The sequence below is a fragment of the Natrix helvetica genome (genome assembly GCF_964273705.1).
Source record: "Natrix helvetica genome assembly, chromosome: 1".
NCBI classification, from domain to species: domain Eukaryota; kingdom Metazoa; phylum Chordata; class Lepidosauria; order Squamata; family Natricidae; genus Natrix; species Natrix helvetica.
The window spans coordinates 99078589-99097074 of NC_138548.1; the positions used below are offsets into that span (position 1 = coordinate 99078589).

The following is an 18486-nucleotide window of genomic DNA, read 5'->3' on the forward strand; positions in this document are numbered from 1 at the left end:
GGTTCCTGTTTCCGATTCAACGGCGCAAGGCCAGCAACTCCAAGAGGGTGGTGAGCATTCCTTCACGACTGCTCCCGTCACTCAGATGGTGGCAGACAATGGCGCTGAAGAAGGGATCCCTCTTCAAGGAACCAGAACGCCTGGTCATAACAACAGACACCAGCTTGTACGGCTGGGGCGCCCACCTAAAGACACACGTGATGCAGGGCAGATAGTCTCTGGCAGAGCTCGCCCACAACATAAATTGGCTGGAGCTCAGGGCCGTCAGATTAGCCCTGTGCCACTTCCGGCGGCTCATTGAGGGGTCTCACGTCCTCATATTGACAGACAATATCACCACCAAGGCCTACGTCAATCACCAGGGCAGAACTCGATTGAAGGCCCTGATGTTGGAGGCAGAGGCCCTGGGGCAGTGGGCAGAACGCCATCTCCGGTCCATAAGGGTGGACCACATTTTGGGGGAGGAGAACGTGACAGCGGATTGGCTCAGCAGAACCATCAGCAATTCGGAATGGCGGTTTCATCTGTTGCTGTTTCACCAACTGACCCAGAAGTTCGGCCTTCCAACAATAGACCTGTTCGCCAGTCCAGAGAACACACACCTCTCCCGGTTCTTTTCATGATTCCAATGCTCCGGTGCGGAAGGGACGAACGCTCTTCGATGCTGCTGGCCTCCTGGCCTGTTATACGCCTTTCCGCCTCTCCCACTGATCCCTCAGGTGATCAGGAAGAAGATCTTGCTGGAGGGAGCCGAAGTACTGCTAGTCGTTCCACACTAGCCAAGGAGGTCCTGGTTCGCCGACCTTGTCAGCTTGTCAGTGACAAAGCACTAGCACATACCTCAGGAGCACATCCCCCTCAGCCAAGGGGCCATCCCACACCCAGACCCTCAGTGGCTCCAATTAGCAGTGTGGCACTTGAGGGGGACCTCTTGAGGCAGGACAGCTTCTCTGACAAGGTCATCTGCACCATCCAGGCATCCAGGAGACCTTCTACTGTGCCGATCTATGATGCAACATGGACTATCTTCTCCTCTTGGTGTCACTGCCATCACATCAATGCCACAGCAGCGACAATTCTGCAAATCCTGGACTTCCTCCAGGAGGGGTTGGACAAGGGCCTCACCCCCCAACACACTTCGGAGGCAGATGGCATCTCTAGCCACCATCTTGTCCAGAGACGTTTTTCAACTGCTCAGCAGACACCCAAGGGTTCACAGTTTCCTAAAGGGGGCTACCAATCTACGCCCTCCGATGGTACACTGTTACCCAACTTGGGACTTATCGATTGTCTTGCAGACCCTAACATCGCCACCATTCGAACCAATTCGCTCAGTTAGTCTACAGCATTTGTCATTCAAAACTGCCTTTCTTGTAGGCATCACTTCAGCGTGCAGAATTACAGAGCTAGCCGCGCTCTCTGTTAGAGAGGACCTTTGTGTTATACATTCGGACAGAGTCATTCTGCGATTGGATCCAGCTGTTAGGGTTCTAAATACCATGCAGAAATAAATCACTGTCCAAGGCAAAACATCCTTAAAGGTCCAATTTATTCTACAGGCAAGTTAGCACCTCTATGGAAATCCAACTCTGATTTGCATCCTGGAATTCCACCCAGTTGAAAGTTCATGATCTATCCCCACACCCACAAATCCATCACATGTTCCAATCATCATCTTCCACGCTGGCATCTACACCCCTCTGTTTCCGGTCAGGTGTCGAGGTGCGGAGACAAAAGATGACCTTGGCTTCTATAAAGGAATGTCAACAATACATTCTACAATTCTACTCCTTTCTATTCCCCCCCTCCCAACTACTACACTAATGAAACAGCATAGGAAATTATAAGAAAGTGTGGCAGGCGAAAGCTCCTAAAAAGAACATAACTACAGGCCTGACACCAGCATTTCTACCAAAAATTAACAGCTTATTCCACAGAACGCTGGAGGTCATCCTCCCCGACTCCTGCCCGCACCCCAGGGAGCGGGTCTGGCACAAATTGGATGTGCGCCGCGCTATGCGAGTATACAAAAAGAGGACAGCTTCTTTTCACAAGTCAGAATCGTGCTTCATATCATTCCAGCCCACCTCAATGGGTAGGAAGGTATCATCCTCCACCATAGGTTGTTGGCTGAGCATGTGCATTAAGCTGGCTTACGAGCAACAATCCAGGCCTGTTCCTCCTCGTATAATAGCACACTCCACGAGGAGCGCTGCGACTACGGCCGCTTGGGCCACTCAAGTGCCTATTGAAGAGATCTGTAGGGCGGCTACCTGGCCCTCGCCATCACTGTCCATTCGGAATTACAGACTGGACTCCTTTGCATCTGCAGAGGCTTCATTTGGAAGGAGAGTTTTACAGCTGGTCTTCGCGGCTCCTATTAACCAGGACATTCCTTCTTCCTACCCTGGGACTACATAGCTTGGGTATGTCCCATGCTTGAACACTCCAAGCAGCGCCTAGGAGAATGACCATTGGCTTACCTGAATGATCATTCTCTGGGCACTGCAGGAGTGTCCAACCCTGCCCTGAGGTCACCTGCAGGTGCGTGAAGCATCATCTCCATGGCAATAGACCTTACTCCTTACAGCATCTTTCTAGGTCTTATACCTTCGTTTTTTAAACTGAACCTCTAAAGGGAGCAGGAGGCATGGCCACACGAACTTTGAACTCAGTCCTTGGGCAGCAAGCTGAAGTTAACCCATGCTTGGACACTCCCGCAGCGCCCATAGAACGACCATTCAGGTAAGCCAATGGTCATTTTCAAGAGGTATTTTCAAATCATGTGTGGAAAATAGGCAGAAATATCAGGTATGCCACCTTGAATATATATAAAAAAGGTGGAGTACGATATGGGAGAAATAAATAACTCTTGTGAAAAAATAAATTTTGGAGTTTGGGTAAAATAATCTTGAATGTGTATACATAATTTGTAGTCATCAATCCAGAATATTAAAACAACTATAATGGGGCTCATATAGACCAGAGGTGTCAAACTCAAGGCCCGGGGCCCAGACTCAGCCCAAGGGATACCTAGATCTGGCCCATGTGGTCACTGTGCAACCAGCGAAAGACTTGCCCATGGTGCTTCTCCCAGCGAAAACAGGCTCCCGAGCTCCGTTTTCGGCTGCCAGGACTCCTGCAACCCTCTTCCAGTAAAAATGGAGCTCAGGAGGCAGCATGCAAGCCTGTTTTTGCTGGCAGAGCGCTTGGGTCAGTCTTTTGTTGTTTCCAGGGTGACCCCCCGGGCCAGATCTAAGTACCATGTGGGCTGGATCTGGCCCCCGGGCCTTGAGTTTGACACCCTGGTCTGTATGAACCCCATTATAGTTGTTTTACTCAAACTCAGGTGCCCCCGACAGGAGAGACGTGAAGCTGACCGTGCCCACCCTGGCCACATCCACCCCAGCCCCTCGAGGTCAAACACAACCTTGATGCAGCCCTCAATGACACCCCTGGTGTATACACATAAAGTAGTACCTTGGGACCCCTATTGCAGTCTAGAAGGGGATCTTCAAATCTTGTTTTCACAAATCCCAGGCCATTTTTCTCCAGAGTACTCTCTCGTTCACTCATTTTCCAGAGAAGAGTCTTGTGGCAGTCCTGTTCCTTGAATAGTTTGACCTGGCAAGAAGGTGTATGATGAAGAAAGAAATACTTCTTTCAAAAGAAAAAATTTTTTTTTTGGATAGAATAATTCAGTGAGTATTATTAGTGACCTAGAAGAAATTGGAAGACAGAAAAAAAGAAAAGAAATGAACAATTGCTGTCTCAAGAGGTTGATTTTAATTACTATTAATTCAAGAACTAATTGCTCCCTCAGCTCCAGGAACTCTCACAACTTCATAGAGACAAGATCTCAATGAATGTAATAAGGAATCTATACTACAGCAAATTTTACTAATCCTAACTTGTGCCTAAATTTATAGATGTAGCCCTGTTGCTTCTGTTTTGGGAAAATATACTTTCCCCCTTTCCTTGCTTTCAGTTGCTTCTGAAGGACAAAATTCCAACTACAAAAGACTCCTTTAAAAAGAAAGCCAACCTGAGAGAAGGAGACTATTTTCCTGATTGGCCTCTGGACATGATTTTCCTGGACTTCTGTTGTCTCTGCCCATCACCTGGATGAATAGGATAGCTAACTTTTTTGTAACCCTTTGAACTGGTTTTGAAGTGGATTTTCCCCACCTTCACTATAATCACATTTTAGTTGTCTTTTATTTTTACAGTTACCCAAAACCTGTTTAGCAAATTCTGAAGGGAATTATGACTTCAGCTTTTATGCCAGATAGGAGTAGCAATAAATTACATGTGGGGCTTGATTTTCAAAGAACACTAATTTGTATATTTTCTCTGGTACACAATTTATAATGTAACCTTATAAAACTTATTTGGAAAGTATAGATGACCTGTGTGATTTTCCCTTTGTATGCGAACTTGACAATCTGATTCTGGAGCTTATTGAGACATTTAAAAATAAGGAATACTTGAATGCGGTGATTTTTGGTAAGAAAACAAAACTGACATTTTGCAGATTTTTGGCATAGCACAAGAAAAAAAGACAGTTTGGAAAATGCGAAGCTAGTTGAGTATTTAATTGCTTTGTTTGCTGTTTTATTTTAAAGCATTGGAATATCCAAATCTCGATACTTCAGAAGCAACTAAAGATTACTGGGTGATTACAGGTAAAGGTTTTTTTTTTTTTTAAGACAGCATTTTCCTAATTTTCTTACCTTTATTTTTTTTTTCACATGAGAGAACCTTGACACTGTGAGGACTGTTAAAATGAGCATGATATCTGCCATTTTTAGGTGACTTCGTAAAGTATTAAATAGTCTGAGACTTCTGCAAATTATTGCCTTATTCATTTAGTTCTTTGAAAAAACAACTATGAATTTCATATCCAAAAATAATATGCTCAAGGTTTACAAATTTCAGAATCTTAACAAAAATAACGAGATATACAAAGTGTTGATTTATAAATACGTATTGGCCATATATACATCTGGCTGTCTCATAGCAACATACTTACACTGTTTCTCTCAGCATGCATATGAGAAGGGTTGGGGTTTTTTTTCCTGCTAGCTCTCCTTATTCAACAATCTGCCCCCTACATACCAAACAACTCTACCAGTGAGATTAATTTCCTGAGAAAATCCAATTTGTCTAACGGAATAAAAGACACATTCTTGGAAAAATACAAGTGGGGTTTGTTTATTTTTTTTCTTTTTGTGTTTGCTAAATCCTAGAACACAGAAGTTAAGAAAACATGAGCAAACTTAGTATGCATGGTTAACTAACAGTTTGCAAGTTGCATATTTTCTCTGCTTAAGAAAGTAAGAATATGGACAATATTTTTTTTCCGCAATGCAACCGTGCTTCAGCACAATTCATTCATGTTGCAGTTTTGTGGGAAAATGTGGAACTTTCTAAATCTGCAGGTTTTGTACAGCTGTGCTTTGGTTTAAATTACTTCCACAGAGAACATTTATCTCCTGAATTGAAACAAATACTTTGTTATGTAGCTGATTACTTTCAATTTGTTTGGGCTGCAACATAAGTAGAAACCAGTCATTTCTTGGAGGGAGAAATATTTCTTGTGTTTCTGTAATTCCCAGTGTAAATCTAATGGAATCCCTGTTATCCATTTCTCAATAAATAAGCTACAGCTCTGTTTCTCTGGTCTTTTAGAGACCCCCCCCCTCTTTTGGCATTTTCAAGTGTTGTTTGGGGTTTTAAAAATATACAATATTCAATAAAGCATAGGAAATGTACATGTGTGCAGGTACTGTTTGTTATTTCACGGTGACATTTAATAATTGTGATTACCCATGAGAACATTTTGTCCACATTTTTATAATCATTTTTAACATGGAAATTCCTTTTTTTAAAATTGTAATTGTCATCTGTTCATAATTTACAAGGGCGATCTCCACATGGAAATCAATATTTATCTTTCCCATTCATATATATATATATATATATATATATATATATATATATATATATATATATATATATATATATATATATATATATATATATATATATATATATACACACACACACACACATACATACACACACACACACACACACACACACACACACACATATAGATGATAGATAGATAGATATACGTACATACGTACGTACGTACGTATGTATTTGTGTTACAACCCCTGGTATGCCCAAATATGGGAGGGAGCTCACTACTCCCCCTTTCTGTCCTTCGGCTCATTACAGAAAACCATCCAGGCAGAAAACCATATTTTTATTTTTAATGTTGCCTTTTTATATTTATGTTGTATTTGTGCTGATAAATAAATAAAGGGAGACTAGTATAGATCTATTTCAAGCTATTTGATGCTATTAGCTGATGAGAGCTAAATAGCTTGAAATAGATCTATACTAGTCTCCCTTTATTTATTTATCAGCACAAATACAACATATATATATATATATATATACATACATACGCACGCACGCACGCACGCACGCACACACACACACACATTAATCAAAATAAAATGATGCTAATGAAACAACTATTTAACCTTTTAGAGCAGAAGTGAAAAAGTATATAATCTTCTAATAATAAGAACAGCTATAAAATGGTATAAGCCAATGTCCACAATAGGATTTGTGGAATGTGCTTTCAAGCCATTTTTCAATAAAAACGTTTTACAAATATGTTGCAGGATTAAGATATGTTTTAAAGACCAAGGTCACAGCGTGCGTGTTCACATGTACAGGCCTTATGTTGGATTGAATATTGTACATTAAAAAACACACACTTGAAAAGGTTGAAAGAAAAATATTTTTTAAGCGTATATGTTTATATATCTTTAACTCACTGCTGCAGTATGTATTTTCCTTCTATTTTTTGTAGTTTTACTGGGAGTTGACATTACATTGCTGGGGGTGAATAACCAAAGTTTTGCAAGACTCATGGAGCAACGTTTAGCACCACTGTTCATGATGTCTCATCAACAAGAAAGACGATTTAAACGAGCCACCACTATTGGCAGCTTTACTGTGCAGGTAGAGACAAGAACTAAAGAAAATTCTTAAGTTTCTCCTTCTTTTGCAGTATTTTGGGGGCTATCAACCAGAAACTTAATATTTTTACACAAAGGTTTTCTGTTTTATGTAGGTAATATGAAATATTGTACCAAATATATTAATGTACCTCTAGCACACATAAATCAAGTTATTCCAGGTTTGGGGGAGGATTTTCTCCAATTACTGTTCCCCTCTCTTAGTTGGTTATCTGATTTGCACATGGTTGCATAAAAAGAAAATCTAAGAGCAAGATCTTGCTATTTAGTGTGTGAACCTAGGTGTCTGATCTGTTTTGATTGGAGCAGAGTTTATGAAGCACCAAGAAGCTTTAATCACTCAGATTAATTTAGTACCTAGAAAGCGAAATGCAAATAAATTTGCAGTGGCTATTATGTGAACATAGATCAAGTGACTTTCATAGATAACAAGACAACAGTGAAAGTTCTGCTTATCCTGACAGGTGAAAAGACTGCAATGCAAATCCTGGCATTTAGTAGGTTTATACTCCTGTGTACCACAGAAGACAAACTTTGTATGTTTATTTTTGGTTCATCCATTTCTCTCAATAAATGAACTAATCCAGCCAGGTTTTGTTTGTGAGCTTTCTGCCAAGGAAATCAGTTCCTGAACAAAGGGTTAGTAAGTGTCTGGAATACTGAGATTTGCAGCCCTGTCTATGTATAACTTGTCAATATGGGATACAAACAAGTTTCCCACTGGTATTTCTGAACTAAATAACTTCCTGAATATTCATGAATGTTGCAAATTTAATTGAAAATGTAATTTAAATTTACAAGCCTATTTACAAATTAATGTTGTTTTTTGCAGGATACAGCAATGAACATATTAACATTACAGATGTAATTGTTTTATATTGTCTTTATTTGTGTCTGTGTGTGTTTTTAAGATGGTAAAAATGCAGCGAATTCCAGGTCCCCGTGAGCCTGCTGAATTGACTTACTATACTTTATACAATGGGAAACCTTTGTTGGGCACAATAGCTGCTAAACGTTTGACTACGGTTGATTCACAAAGGATGGCCTTGACCCTAGGATATGTTGTTCAAGTACAAGCTGATCGTAAGAAATATTTTTTTTGTTTCCCTCTTCCTCTTTTAGACGTTTAATTGTAATTCTTATGATTGTTATGAAAATGTAACAAAAACCTTCGACTGCCAAGGCTTATTAAAATGTTATCTTCTGTAGTTGCTTAATAGTTGCTTTTTTCTCTTTGAATGCTACACTATATTGCCAAAAGTATTCGCTCACAACTGAATCTGATTATTTGGATGGGTGAGTGAATACTTTTGGCAATATAGTGTATATCACATTCTTTAGAACAATACATATGGAATAACTTCTGAGAATATAGGATGTATGTCCCTTTCTGGGAGAGGGGCGGTCTAAAAATCTAAGAAATAATAATAATAATAAATGTATAAATATGTATGTGAGAGTATGATATGCTATTATAATTTACATTGACCTTTGGATTATAGGAAATGTAAACATGCCCTAATGTTTGCCTAGATGAAGAATTAAAAGAAATCTTAGATTCAGCCTGTTTCAATGCAGTAAATGTGATACGGACTGTACAAATATACAATCTTGATTCTGGATTGCACAGTGTACTTTCAACGTATCTTAGAGACTTCTTTCCTGCTGCCTGTTGTGATTTTTGTTTTAGATTCATCTAATTTTTGAGAAATTGATAGATGAGAAGCTGCATGCTGTTATAATTGGTAATAAAAGATATATGGTTTATATAACAACAACATTCCATATCCTGCTCATTTCTCAGAAGTCAGTTTGTGTGGATTGTCAACCTCTTGTCTTACTGAAGAAACAGATGAATAATTTTGAGAACCTATATACCTTATTTGCTCTTTTCTTTACTTAAAAGCAAGCAAGAAAGCAAGCAACCTATATCTACCCTTAATCACAACAGTTATCTAGACTTTTCTGTAACTTTTTGTTATGTACAAAGTGAAATGGTATAATAAGCTAGAGTGTAACATTGTTTGAAATTGGTATCTTGTGTTTGCTTATTTGGAAACTGTGAGGAGTAGATAGATAACTGAATAACCTATTACAGTATTTGCTGGTATAAAGGAGGATAAAGTGGCTGAATAAAACAGATCAATATCTGAACTTGTTAAGCTTAGATTCTAATACTTGGAAGTAGGTCAACATATCTCCTCCAGAGCAAGGCATTTTAAAATTACAGTTAAGCATTGGCTCTTTGTCTATAGTTTCGTCAAGACTGAAATTATACATATTAATTGTAGACAAAGAAAGAAGTATATGATAAATTATTCTAACATTGTAGATAATTTCTGTTTATTTTCACATATTAAAATGTATTCTAGATTGCAGAATATAATGTATTCTGGAATTAATTCAATTACTGTGTTTCCCCGAAAATATGACCTGTCTTGAAACTAATGCCTTGCGACATTTTTTGTGTGGGCAAAAATATAAGCCCACTCCTGAAAATACGCCCCCTGGACAAACCCCCCCTGGCCAGGCAGAGCACCACTCACCGACCTAGCGGTATCCCGAAGGCACCAAGCTGCGGGAGCTGGGGGGGGAAGGCGCTCAAGTTGCTTGGTGTCTTCGGGATACCGCTAGGTTGGGGAATGGCATTCTGCCTGGCCGGAGGGGGGAGTTGCCGGGCAGCTGCTCCCTTGCAAACTGGCTCCTGAACAGCCGGGCACAGCCTCAGGGAAAAAGCAGCCACCAGGTAACCACGCTTACGAGCAGCCATCCAGAAAACCACCTCTCCAGCCGCGCAGAGCGCCATTCACTGACCTAGGGGGTATCCCTAAGGCACTAAGGCACGTGGCGCTCTGCCCACTCCCCAGCTCCCGTGGCTTGGCACATTTGGGATACCTCCTAGTTCACTGCACGGAGCTCTGCCCAGCTGGAGAGGGGGTTGCGCGAGCGCCTCTTCCACCCCCACCGTGCTCCAAGCATAACTTCTTCTCCGGCTTCCAAACTCCAAAACTCGGCTGCCGAGTCTTCCAGCAGCGGCCGCTCTAGGAGTGCACTCTATGGTTGTGGGCTGGCTGCTTGAAGATTCTCTGTCCGAAAGAGTCTCTGTCCGGGAGCCAGTCCACAACCATAGAGCAATATTCCCCATTTTTAGGTGCTAATATCAGTTTCAGAGTGGTTACTTATTTGTCAAATATCTTTATGTTGAAGCAGCAGCAACTGTTACTTTGGGCAGAATTAATACTATGCCATAAATGATTTTATTTAATGAATAATGATACATTATTATCATTAAAAATTAATGAATAAATCATTAATTTAATAAATCATTACATTAATGATTTAATGAATTTACAACAGCGGAGAGATTTTAACTTAAAAATTACATTAGATTGGTAGCCTTTAACAATAAAAGATTCATATGCACACATTCTTGTAATATGTTCTATATTTATAGTGTGTTAGTCCTATGCTCTTTTTGTATAAATGTCTAAATAAAATTGATGCTGTTGAATATAATTGTGTGTGAGGGGCAATCTATTTCTTCGTGATAGAGCATAGTTGGTATGCTTAGAGAAAACCTGTCAGAGGTTTTCCATTAACATAGGTGAAATAGAATTTTTTTTTAGACTCAACAAATAGACTAGCCTTTTCTAAACTGACATTCCCCTGATGCATTGTGAGACATGCACCAAGAATTGCAGTCTCTGGAAGGATTTTAGATTGGAGAAGGCTAGAGAAAAAAATAATTTAGTCATTTACTGGTTACCATCTTCAAAGTGCTCCATGGCACAGGGCCCAGTTACCTGCGGGATCGCGTCCTGCCCCATACATCCCTGCGACCCATTCGCTCACACAGAGAGGGGCTACTCCGGGTGCCGTCCTCTAGAGAGTGCCAGAGGGCGGTGCCCAGGAGTAGGGCCTTCTCTGTGGTGGGCCCTACCCTTTGGAATGACCTCCCCCCAGACATCCGGACAACAACCGACCTTCGCTCCTTCCGTATGAAGCTGAAGACCTACCTGTTTTGTCAAGCCGGCCTGGCATAACGTTACAATCTTGCCACCCCAGGTCATTTTATAATGGGAAATTTTGTTTTTTAAAGTTTTTAGAGTTTAATATTTTTGGGGTTTTAAATTTTGTAAGTATGCTTATTTATGGACTTATTTTTACCTCCTCTGCACGATATATGGTGCTATCTTGATTATTGCTCTGTACGTCGCCCCGAGTCCCTGTGGGGAGAGGGGGCGACTAATAAGTTCAATAAAATAAATAAATAAATAAATAATTGCTCTAATTCGTTAAAATAAACTTCATAAGTTTATTTCTTTCCTTTTCTCTTGATGTATGCAGCTGTAGTTAAAAACCCACCCAACAATTTATGGATCATTGCAGCAGTGTTGGCTCCCATAGCAGTTGTTACAGTCATCATCCTTATCATCACAGCTGTTCTATGCAGGAAGAACAAAAATGACTTCAAGGCAGACACCATGATGAACTTGCCACAAAGAGCCAAGGTAGGCTATTTAAATCCTAGGCTCAGGCATATGAATTTGTTTCTTTAGACTTACGTTCTTCGTCCATGTGTGCAAGATGAGTTAATTGTGCTATGTTTAGACAGGTTTTACCAAGGCATTAATCTGTGTTCAAAGAAAGATTGAGACCATTCCTACTGACAAGAACTAGCATGATTGAGATCTGAAAAGGCACCACTTGTTTTTGGTAATTGGATGAAAATGAAGTAAATATAGGCTTGTTAAGTCTCCCTGATTCATAGTAAGAATTATATATTTTATCCTTTGTCCTTTTGTTCCATATCATAGAAAGTGACAGGTATTTTTTAGTTAATTTCCATAATTGGAAGCATGCTAAACTTCAGAGTTCTCCCACTCCCCACCAGTGGTCATTCAGAGAATTGCAAGTAATAGGCAATATCACATGGACCTTGAATGTCAAGACTATTAAGACTCATTAAAGCACCTTTTCATTCTGTTTTTTTTTTACTTCACATTTTCATTTTGCAATAAGGAGATAGGCATGTACATGGCATCAGATGCTTGTTTTATTATTTTTGCATCAAAATTACGGTTGAATAAATTAGTTTCATTTGCTGACAAAAGCAAAGCCTATTTTATTTTGTTGTAAGGATGGTGCTATTATTTCAGTATTTAAAACTATAAAGGCTGGAAAAATTTGTGTGTGTGTGTGTAAAAGTATAAATCCTATGCAGCATACATGATTCAGAATCCATCAGCCACAAAATGTCATGTGGCCACTTTTCAACTTTCTTTGCCTTTCTAGTTCCCTAAAGTTACTTAATTGGAGTAACCTAAAATATATTAATATCTATGTACTACAATATAAAAATTATAAATAAACCCAGAATATTAGGATAGCATGGTTGCAAAGAAATATAGACATTTATTCATTTATTTAGTCAGCATGTCAAACCAAGCTGGTCCCAACATTCTAAAATCATGGAGAAAATCTGTTCAATATCTAGATTCATATTGTGGATTTCAGATTCTGAAGTAAGTGATTTTTAATATCTGCCTCATTTGAATTTAAGGCAGTTGGTCTCATTTTCCTTAAAAAATCTTCAATAGTTATTAAAATAACTATGTCATAATAATGACATAAAGTCATTATTTTGTCATAATAATAATTATGTCATAATAATAATTTATGTATAATACAAAGATGTTTGATGTTAAAACCCGACAATGCAGTTTTTATTTTATTTTAATAAAGAAATAGTAGAACTAATAGGGCTCAGTGGCTAAAATGCTGAGCTTGTCAATCAGAAGGTCGGCAGTTCAGTGGGTCGAATACCTATATACCATATACCTATACCATATAAATCCAAATAAACCAAACCAAACCAAACCAAACCTAGCACCGCGTAATGGAGTGAGCTCCCATTACTTGTCCCAGCTTCTGCAAACCTAGCAATTCAAAAGCATGTAAAAATGCAAGTAGAAAAATAGGGACCACCTTTGGTGGTAAGGTAAGGGTGTTCTGTGCTCCTTCGGCATTTAGTCATGCCAGCTACATGACCACGGAGACATCTTCGGACAGTGCTGGCCGAACTTTGTAGTGGAGATGAGCACGGCCCTCTAGAATCTGGAATGACTAACACATATGTGCGAGGGGAACCTTTACCTTTACGTTTAGAACTATTTAGAAAACTAATTAATTAAAGAGCTTAATTAGATGGAGACTATTTTTAGTTACTACTATCTTAAGTAATTGTTTTAAAGTTGCAGAAATATGACATTTGAACAAATGCTGGGGAGATCAGTAATTCCCTTCTCCCCCAACATACTGTGACTTTACAGTGATATACAGTGATCTATTTAATATTATCTTTTGAGTATCAAAACATATTGTAATTGGAGGATGTAAGAGCTTTGCCAAATTGAGAGACCCAGATAGATTATAGTTTGATAAATTGCAGCGATCCTCTCCAGCGTGAGTTAGTTATGGCTCCCCTTTTGCTTTCAAACTTAACAGTAACTGTATTTATGTGTGTGAGTACAATTTAGATTATGTTGGGAATACTTTAACTTTATTATTCCCGAATGGCATTGCCTCACAGGCTGCCCCTGCAGTAAGTCTGAGGAGATGGAATCCTTTTCATTCAGAAAAATGGCTCCCATCTGAAGCATTTTCTCATAGATTCCTCTGATTTCTCTGCTGTAGTATTAATTAGTATTGATTAATATATTGTTTTAATTTTAACTTCATTGAACATTGATTTATCATAAAAGAAAAGTAGCCAACTATTAAATATAAAAGTTAAATCACAGTGCATGTAGTTGTTAATAATAGTGCATATCGTATTTAAATATGCTATTTTAAAAAATGCCTAACACTCCTTCTGGATGAAAAATCAGATTTGCAATAGGATTACTTTATTGTTTTAAAATCCTGTTTACTGCTGCTTATATTTTGAATATGGCTGTTAAGAACATTTTGGTGCATTATTTTTAAGAATGAGCAATTCAAGTTTGTGATGAGAAATCTCGGTATTTTGTGTTGCTTGCAAAATATGTGTCTGTGTCTGTTTTCCTTGCCCGGCTTGCTCTGATTTCAGGTCTCAGAGGGGAACACAGCGCATAGAGCTGCATAATCAGTCCTGTATTCCTGCTGCTAACAGCATTCTGTACACAGCAGCTCTTTGTACAGAAGGCCTGCCTACTGGACCATTTCATAAAAATCCTCCCTCAGTGAATGGATCTAAGCAGTTCATTAAACCTTCAGATTAAACACTGCAGTGCATGGCGACCAAGAGGAGAAAGGTTTTTGCTGCACCTCTGAGGCTGCACTGTAGGAAGAGTTCCTTAAAGGAATCGAGACAAATGACGTGTCATTCCAGAGAGATCAGTGGCTTTTTGAAAAAGGGTGTAGCATCTTGAGACTACTCTGATTTCTTTACCATCTTCATTGATTTTGCTTCAAATGACTTAACTACAATATGGGTTTTTTCTTTCTTTCCCCACACAATAATCAATATATGAATTTCTCTTCTTTTTATATTTGTTGAAAGTGAGCATAGCCAAATTTAGTTTTTACCTGATGCAACCCGAATGTGATAAAAGATTGAATTATTTAATCTGAGTCCACTGGAACTCTTTTTTTATTTTTAATCTTTTGACTCCATTACTATAACAGTGTTCCTTTTTAATTAATAGCATCAATTTGCAGCAAATGATTTTAAATTTGAAACTCGAGAGGACATGCCTTACTTTATGCCAAGTCAATAAACTTATTCCAGTTTAAAACCAAGAAAAGCCCCATTTCAAAATGGTCAGATAAAAAGGGCTGCAACAGTTGGAAGTTGAAATGAAATTAAAAACCAGGGGGAGGGGGGAGCTTCTTTTGAAACAAGAAATAGAGCAGTTCCAACCAATTAATAATTTATCTACCAGCCCATTAGCCTCTTCCCACATCCTGCTGTGCTGCCTCATTGTGGTGGGGACGGGATGTTCCTGGGAAGAATGAACAAGATCACTGGAATGTATGGCAAGAATATATGACCCCAACAGGGTCACCCAAAGGGTGAAGTTCCTATTAGGTTTGCGGCTAAAGGAAGGAGACATCTATTTGGGCAGCAGCAATATAAGAAGTTGCTGGAGGTGTGTTATCACTTTAAGCATATTTTCATATTGTGTGGAAAGGCAATGGTAAAAAACACTGCTTTATTTTACCAAGGAAACCACATGGATAGACAAGAAAAAGTAACTGATAACATCAAGTCAGATAATGAGTCCCTCAAGGTGGATAGCTGTCAATATGCTGTTGAGGAAGAGCAGAGGATCTTTCAGAGTACAAATATGTTTATACAACGGTGAGATTAAAGCCTTTGGGATGTTTGTTTTTGCTGATGATGTTGTCATGCAGGAAAAGAAAAGTAAAAGGTGCAAAGAAAGAATAATAGTGAAATATAAATTTAAGAAGCATTAACATTGGAAAGCTCAACATAATGAAAAATGAAATGAAACAACTAAAATTGATATTTTAGACATCCACGTGGAACGGACTGGAATTGGTTGCTTTCAGTCAGAAGATCGCACTGTTACTACTCAGGGCAGAAAAAACAAAGAAGGAACAATATAGTTTCATGGTTAAAAAGGATGTAGCTGTAGCAGTTCTTGGGTATAATGCAGTTGGTATAATATTAATTAGATTTCATGGACAATTCTTTAATACGAGCCTTATCTGAGTTTGTGCTTCAACTACTGATGCAGATGAAGAAGAAAGTTGAGTTTTATGGTCATGTTCAATTTAAAAGCTGAACAAGATGTGCCGTTTATGATTGGAGATTGGAATGTCAAAATTGGAAACAGTATAGAGGAAAATGTAGTTGGACAGTATGGCCTAGAAATGAGAAATGAAGTGGTATGATTTAATAGTTTCTGCCAATCCAGTGATTTCTTCATTACTAATGCAGTCTTTTAGCAACCAAAAGTTGCTTATGTATAGGGACATCAGCAGATGGAGTACACAGAATTCAAATTGACTTTATTACTGGCTCAGGGAAGTGGAAGAGCTAAATTATAACAGCAAAGATGTGGCTAAAGCTGACTGTAAAGATATAGATGGAAATTGACAGAGAAAAACAAAGGAAGTCTACTAAAAGATTTCCAAACTCAGAAAGACATTTTTATCTGAAATTTCTATGCTTAAGATATTTCAGTGAAGAGATAGCAACAAATTCAAAGAAGATAAAGGAAAGATTCAGAAAAAGAGTACCAGACACTGAAATTCTGTGCAATAGAGTTACCCATATCCAAGATGAGTGTCGCTTTATAAAACTCTAGTAAGACCATACCTTGAAAACTGCAACCAATTTTGGTCACCATACTACAAAAAAAGTTGTTGAGACTTTGGAAAAAGTTCAAAAAGAGCAGCTAAGATGATCAAAGGCCTGGAGACTAAACCATATGAAGAATGTAGGTTTTGGGTTTGGCTAGTCTAGAGAAAAGAAGAATTAGGGGTGACATGATAGCAGTATTCCAGTATTTGAGGAGTTGCCACAAAGAAGAGGGGATCACATTATTCTCCAAAGCACCAGAGGGCAGGACAAGAAACAATGGTTGGAAATTAATTAAAGAGAGAAGCAATCTGGAATTAAGGAGAAACTTTCTAACAGTGAGGATAATTAAACAGTGGGACAGCTTGCCTTCAGAAATCATGGTGCTCGATCACTGGAGGTTTTTGAGAAGAGACTAGAGTCACTTGTCTGAAATATCAGCCTGACCTCAATACCAGGAAAGATTCTGGAAAAAATAATCAAGCAACGAATTTGCGAACACCTAGAAGCAAACAAAGTAATAGCCAAAAGTCAACATGGGTTTGTCAAAAACAGATCATGCCAGACTAATCTTATTGCATTCTTTGATAATGTGACAAAATTAGTGGACCAGAAGAATGCCGTTGATATAGTTTACTTGGACTTCAGTAAGGCTTTTGATAAGGTAGACCATAACCTACTACTAGATAAAGTAGAAGAAGGTGGGTTAGACAGCATCACCACCAGATGGATTCGTAACTGGCTGACCAACCGCACTCAACGTGTAGTCCTCAATGGAACTGCATCTCCATGGAGGGAAGTATGCAGTGGAGTACCCCAAGGCTCTGTTTTAGGCCCAGTACTCTTCAACATCTTCATCAATGATTTGGATGAGGGAATAAATGGGGAACTCATCAAATTTGCAGATGACACCAAGCTGGCAGGAATAGCCAACACTCCAGAAGATAGGCTTAAGATACAGAAGGATCTTGACAAACTTGAACATTGGGCACTATCTAATAAAATGAAATTCAATGGTGAAAAGAGTAAGGTTCTACATTTAGGCAACAAAAACGGAATGCACAGGTACAGTATAGGTGGTACCGTGCTCAATAGTAGTAACTGTGAGAAGGATCTTGGAGTTCTAGTTAAATATGAGCCAGCAGTGTGCAGCAGCTGCCAAAAAAGCGAACACAGTTCTAGGCTGCATCAACAGAGGGATAGAATCAAGATCACGTGAAGTGTTAATACCACTTTATAATGCCTTGGTAAGGCCACACTTGGAATACTGCATTCAGTTCTGGTCGCCACGATGTAAAAAAGATGTGGAGACTCTAGAAAGAGTGCAGAGAAGAGCAACAAAGATGATTAGGGGACTGGAGACTAAAACATATGAAGAACGGTTGCAGGAACTAGGTATGTCTAGCTTAAGAGAAAGAAGGACTAGGGGAGACATGATAGCAGTGTTCCAATATCTCAGGGGTTGCCACAAAGAAGAGGGAGTCAAGCTATTCTCCAAGGCACCTGTGGACAGAACAAGAAGCAATGGGTGGAAACTAATCAAGGAGAGAAGCAACTTAGAACTGAGGAGAAACTTCCTGACAGTTAGAACAATTAATCAGTGGAACAGCTTGCCTCCAGAAGTTGTGAATGCCCCAACACTGGAAGTCTTTAAGAAGATGTTGGATAGCCATTTGTCTGGAACGGTATAGGGTTTCCTGCCTAGGCAGGGGGTTGGACTAGAAGACCTCCAAGGTCCCTTCCAACTCTACTATTGTATTGTATTATTGTAAATAGTATAGGTTCTCCTGCTTGAGCAGGGGGCTGGATGAGAAGACCTCCAAAGTCCCTTCCAGATTCTATTCTATTCCACTCTACTCTACTCTACCCTACCCTACCCTACCCTACCCTACTCTATCCTATCTCATCTCTTAGACAGTATTTCCTATTAGCACAAACCTCTGATACTAGAAGATGAAATTAGATCAGCACTCTGTTCATTATCAGGTCAGAGGTTTACAGGAGTTAATGGAATACAGGTAGTCCTTGACTTACGACCACAATTGAGCCCAAAACTTATGTTGCTAAATGAGACATTTGTTAAGTGATTTTACAACCTTTCTTGTCACAGTTGTA

The 18486-nt window shown here is 39.2% G+C and overlaps 1 protein-coding gene across 1 annotated transcript in view; it reads left to right on the forward strand.

Moving 5' to 3' along the window:
• Positions 1-18486, forward strand: part of KIAA1549L (KIAA1549 like) — a 97228-nt gene that overhangs the window by 18657 nt on the left and 60085 nt on the right. Inside the window, exons 7-10 of the mRNA XM_081951958.1 lie at positions 4626-4685; positions 6893-7044; positions 7973-8144; positions 11409-11572. Of these exons, the coding sequence (XP_081808084.1) occupies positions 4626-4685; positions 6893-7044; positions 7973-8144; positions 11409-11572 (548 nt within the window). The remainder of the gene's footprint in view (positions 1-4625; positions 4686-6892; positions 7045-7972; positions 8145-11408; positions 11573-18486) is intronic.